Source organism: Schistocerca gregaria, chromosome 3 (genome assembly GCF_023897955.1).
Source record: "Schistocerca gregaria isolate iqSchGreg1 chromosome 3, iqSchGreg1.2, whole genome shotgun sequence".
Classification (NCBI taxonomy): Eukaryota; Metazoa; Arthropoda; class Insecta; order Orthoptera; family Acrididae; genus Schistocerca; species Schistocerca gregaria.
Window position 1 is genome coordinate 131,975,367 of NC_064922.1, and position 6,000 is coordinate 131,981,366.

The 6,000-nt window shown below is 46.6% G+C and overlaps 1 protein-coding gene across 1 annotated transcript in view; it reads left to right on the forward strand.

Moving 5' to 3' along the window:
- LOC126355280 (arylsulfatase B-like) overlaps window positions 1-3,605 on the forward strand; it is a 77,709-nt gene extending 74,104 nt beyond the window's left edge. Inside the window, exon 9 of the mRNA XM_050005568.1 lies at window positions 3,130-3,605. Coding sequence (XP_049861525.1) covers window positions 3,130-3,605 — 476 coding nt within the window. The remainder of the gene's footprint in view (window positions 1-3,129) is intronic.
- The last annotated feature ends 2,395 nt before the right edge of the window (window positions 3,606-6,000 follow it).

Here is a 6,000-nt window from a genome sequence, read left to right on the forward strand (position 1 = left end):
CTGAACTGTGGAGAAAGAAGCAAACTCGAAACGGTGAACGGATCAAGTCTAAGATGAGCAACACCGAGAGGTTTTGAACAACTACAGCATCGTAGTTGTGTGGTCGCGGTGTTTGCGAGCGGGAAGATCCGCGTTCAAATCTCTCTCGTACTCCCGAATTTTTCTTTTTCTCGCTTTTCTTTTACAAAATTTTGAATTGTTTGTCCATTCATTGATATGTCTGTCCGCTGAATTCAGATTTGTGTCTGTGCCGTGGTGTAACGTCCGTTTGCAACCGCGAGGTATAAGGTAGGGACCTCCAGGCGTACATAACTCCTATTTGTTCTACACCTACAACGTATTATGACTCTTATGTTCCTTATTGGAAGTTTTGCCTCTTGAATTTCTTTGTTGTGACATAGTTCACACTTGTTTCACAATTGTTTTCATTTCTGTGAGTAGTCTGTCTATGTCGCATCACGCCTGCTCTCACTACTCATCACATTTACTTGCGACGGTAATGTTTTCACCACGTGACATCGTCCACGATGATAACCAATGTATAATATGACAATTGCCAAGACTACCGACGGAGAAGAGACACGTCAATCACCGGGTGGAAAGTCGATAACTTTGCGAAAATAAATGAGGTCCTGAAAGAGATTTTTAACAATGATCTCCCACTTTGCAGTCCAACATCTTGAACACACAACTACGACGTCCTGATTCCCGAAGCTCTCTCGAAATTGCCTGGATCATTCACTGTTTCAATTTGGTTCTTTTTTGACAGTCCAGTGCACTTTCTCCCTATTTTCAACTTGATCTGTGTTCAGTATTTGACGGGCTATCCACTAAAACCCATCATTCTGAGTTGATTTTGGAACTGATGCAAATTTTGATGACACACGAGTTACGATGTTCGTCGAAATGGACTACACACAACCGCGCACTGCAAACCGCTTGTTTACCTGTTCTGGGAGCAGCTGGTGCCTCAGGAGAAATCCAACAGCCATAGTATAATGGCAGATTGTGCTGGTAGCACCAGGTCACGTCCCTTCCGGCGATGGTTGGCAGAAATGTTGCAAACACGATTCGGTTTACTGTATGGCAGTTTTAATCAATTTTGCCGTCTTCATGTCACCAAGCTGTTGTGGCAAAAGTAAGAAACAAATCTTCCATTTAGTCAAAGAAATGCACGCACCAACTCGTGTGGACGCTCATGGCAGTCTCCATCTCCGAAACACTGATAAAATAAATGCGTCGGTAAGGATGGACGCTTGCCACAGAATGCCTCAACAGCTAGGTGGATGGCCGCCTGCTCGTAGTAAACTATCAGCGGGAAAGCTGTATAGCTGCCCGAAGACGGACCAGGTGTGAGTACTTGTCGAATGACACTTTTGAGACTCCGTAAGTCTGTAAGTATTCGCGTCAGGTTGACTGACAATCTGATGACAAGTCGGCATAGTGTTCATGTTATTGTAACCTTCACTACTGGCCATTAAAATTGCTACACCACGAAGATGAGGTGCTACAGACACGAAATTTCACCGACAGGAAGAAGATGCTGTGTTATCAAATGATAACTAACTTAAGGATATCACACACATCCATGTCCGATCGTGACGGTCACGCGGTTCCAGACTGAAGCGCCTAGAACCGCAAGGCCACACCGGCTGGCGATATCTCATACAAAAATAACAGTTGACCGACGTTTCCTGGTGAAACGTTGTTGTGATGCGTCGTGTAAGGAGGAGAAATGTGTACCACCACGTTTCCGTCTTTGATAAAGGTCGGATTGTAGCCTATCGCGAAATGCAGTTTATCCAATCGCGACATTTCTCCTCGCGTTGGTCGAGTTCCAATGACTGTTAGCAGAATATGGAACCGATGGGTCTAGGAGGGTAATACGGAACGCCGTGCTGGATCCCAACGGCCTCGTATCACTAGCAGTCGAGATGACAAGCATCTTATCTGCATGACTGTAACGTAACCTGCAGCCACGTGTCGATCCCTGAGTCAACAGATGGGGACGTTTGCAAGACAACAACCATCTGCACGAACAGTTCGATGACGTTTGCAGCAGCATGGACTATCAGCTCGGAGACCATGGCTGCGGTTACCCTTGACTGCGTCACAGACAGGAGCGCCTCCGATGGTGAACTCAACGACGAACCTGGGTGCACGAATGGCAAAACGTCATTTTCTCGGTTCAATCCAGGTTCTGTTTACAGCATCATGATGGTCGCATCTGTGTGGCGAAATTGCGGTGAACGCAAATTGTAAGAGTGTATTCGTCATAGCCATACTGGCGCGTCACCCGGCGTGATGGTATGTGGTGTCACTGGTTGTACGCCTCGGCCAACTCTTGTTCGCATTCACGACACTTTGAACAGTGGACGTTACATATCAGATGTGTTACGACCCGTGGCTCTACCCTTCATTCGATACCTGCGAAACTCTACATTTCAGCAGGATAATGCACTACCGCATGTTGCAGATCCTGTACTTGCCTTTCTGGATAGAGAAAATGTTCGACTGCTGCCCTGGCCATCACTTCCTCCAGATCTGTCACCAATTGAAAAGTCTGGTCAGTGGTGGCCGAGCAACTGGCTCGTCACAATACTCCAGTCACTGCTCTTGATGAACTGTGTGCTGAAGCTGCATGGGCAGCTGTACCTGGACACGCCATCCAAGCTCTGTTTGACTCATTGCCGTTATTACGGCCAGAGGTGGTTGTTCTGGGTACTGATTTCTCAGCATCTGTTCGTACAAATTTCGTGAAAATGTAATCAAATGTCAGTTCTAGTATATTATATTTGTCCAAGCAATACCTGTTTACCATCTGCATTTCTTCTTGGTGTAGCAATTTTAATGGCCAGTACTGTACATTTGGGAATGAATTAGTGAAGAATCTGTTCCAAGGTGTTCATGTAATTTTGATCCTCACGGACTCATTGTTTACATTGTCTAAAGAGCGACATGTGGAGTCCTCAGCCGACGACAGGCGGTCGTAAATACTTGTTTTTCATTATCCCCACTTTGCTTACCTGCACAAATTATCGACTTCATGTCAGCATCCACTACACTTGCACATTGTTGCAGTTCTATAGATCCTTCGCACAACACCCGTGGTTAATGTTCATGAAACAGGAGTCCAGAACAACGCCATTGGTACTGGCTACCTGGGCGCGAGTGGCGCGGAAAACAACCGCTCCACTCCGGCCTACGGCCCAGAGCAGGTGTTGGCGAGCCCGGCGGGTCAGGCTGTGTCCAGTGTGCTGGGAGGGTCCACCTCTCCTGAGGACATGCTGCGGCTGCGTGCCGAGGCTACCGTGTACTGCCCCGACCGTCCACAGACGCCGCTCTGCCAGCTTCTCAACGCCTCCGACGTCTGCGTCTACAACATCACGCAAGACCCGTGCGAGGCTGGAGACGTGGAGGTTCCCGAGGACGTCGTCAACACGCTGCTGGAGAGACTAGAGGAGTTCTGGCAGCAGGTGGTACCTCAGGAGGAGTCCAACAGCCATCCGGACATATCGGACCCTGCGCGCTGGAACTATACCTGGGTGCCGTGGACCACCTGTAGTCTTGATAGCTCGCACTCTTTCTGTAACGTTGGAGAATGAAAAGATGAAATCTGAAGATATACAATATACCGGATACATGGCGCACCTGTTAATTTTTTCAGTTATGTTAAACTTGAACCAGTTTTTCCTTCTCACATCTTTTGTACATGAAGATTATAAGAAGTAGAAGTAAACGCTATTACCTGGCCTATATATCAAGTTGACATTTCTCCTTCACTCCCAACAAATCTGTTACCGCTGGGCATTGTAAGCTTTCAGGGATAACCATAAATCCGGAAGCTGTTCAAAATAGTTCAAATGGCTCTGAGAACTATGGGACTGAGGTCATCAGTCCCTAGAACTTAGAAGTACTTAAACCGAACCAACCTAAGGACGTCACACACATCCATGCCCGAGGCATGATTCCCACCAGCGACCGTAGCGGTTGCGCGGTTGCATGCTGTAGCGCCTAGAACCGCTCGGCCACTCTGGCCGGCCCGGAAGCTCTATCAGATACCTATGACAATCTACCATCATCGTTGGAATGCTGTTCCACAGATATTGTGTGGGCGCCATCGACACAACTATCCGACATACATGAGGAATTTTGTTGCTAGGTCTTCAACATCGATACATATATTTGGACTTGCAGAGTCGAGCCAAAGAGGTTGAGTTATTTCGGCCATTTCACTAGAGGTTTTTTTTCCTTCAGTGTTCAGTTCCCTTCTTTCAATGTCATACTACTCAAGCCTGTAATCTAAGGGTCCCTAGACAAAAACTTTTCGGAATTGCCGCAATGTGTGCACAAACACTTGTCCCTGCAAAATTGTGACATGTGCTCAGGCAATAAGAGGGTTTCCAGTGAAAGTCACGCTTCGACTCCCAGCCCGGAATACAGTTTCAAACTGCCACGAGCCACGTGGGATTAGTCGAGTGGTCTGAGGCGCTGCAGTCATGGACTGGGCGGCTGTTCCCGGCGGAGGTTCGAGTCCTCCAGCGGGCATGGGTGTGTGTGTCTGTCCTTAGGATAATTTAGGTTATGTAGTGTGTAAACTTAGAGACTGATGGCCATAGCAGTTAAGTCCCATAAGATTTCAGACACATTTGAACTTTTTTTTTCAAACTACCTCGAAAATTCACGTAATAAAAGTCTGTCAATTTTTGAACTTATCGTGACCTTCTGAACTATGTTGTTTCTATTCACCTTGACTATCTGTAGTTCTGAAAATTGATTCATATTGTAAACTTAATGTGTAAGGAGTAAATACATACATATACAGTAAGCTGAAAAATTTTGTCGTGTGTTGAGATGCTCTGAATAATCATCCGTTCTATAAGGATGTAGTGGGTTTGGGAAATTTCGGTAATGCACGAATTAGCTATCGTGAGCAGCTACGCTTTGATGACGGAGATCACCCTCAGATCCCGCTGACTTTAGGCTGGATAGATGGACAACAGATACACTAAACATTTGCCTGCTCAGTGATCAACAGCACCAATGCCGAAACAGTAACAGCAGCATTAGACGTCAAGAGTATGGAAATGCGAACTATAACTAGCATTACACACCCTTATACATCGATGACTTGTTACGAGTGACTCCCAGACCACATAAGAGTGCTGACAGTGAAGTGGTGTGGGGGAGGGGGGAATTTAATGTGAGCCATAACACAGTGGACTGTGGAGGCCAGTCATATATCCATACATTCCTCAAGACGTTTGTGTGTGAACTGCTGCTTGGTATTTGCATTACCACCTCTCAGATATATTATTGGGTACCCTGGTCATGAAGATCATGGTAAAGTTGCTAATCGTTCTTGTCATATGTAGGTGACCAATATGAATCCCTTAAACAATGAACAAATCAGTCCCATTATCATGCGAATCAGCTCCTTACAGTATAATTCCAAGAATCGGGGAGGCATGTATCTCGACAATCGCTGCATCCTGTGACCCTTCACCAGGGCATCTACAGACACAGTGGCTTTGATGCGTCCGTCACAAACAGAAGCGACACTCATCGCTACACACAACAGAATTACACTGAGCGTTCAAGTCGAATATTGCTCTAGTTGGAGTGCGTCTCTATTGTTTGTGGTTTGGTATGAGCGGCAAACGACACATGATGACTAGAGATGTCAACCCAGCTTCCAGTAATCTGCTCCCCAAAATTCCTGAAGACACACTGCCTCGTGCCTCGGACTACGTATGTCTTTCGCCTACTACTGTTCTCCGTCGATCCCCTCGTGGAGTAGGCCGTCTGGAAGAGCCCGTGCCTACTCTTATTGCCACACTGTTTTCCTGAACCCCTATGCTGCTGTCTCTGTGACATGTCAGTATGACTCTCCCGTGTTCCTCATTCCATTGGTGCGACCTTACTAAAAGCCAGAAGTTAGCGGTGTGCTGAACTCCCCTGGACATACTATGTTTCGATCCTCACCTGAAAAGTTCCAGG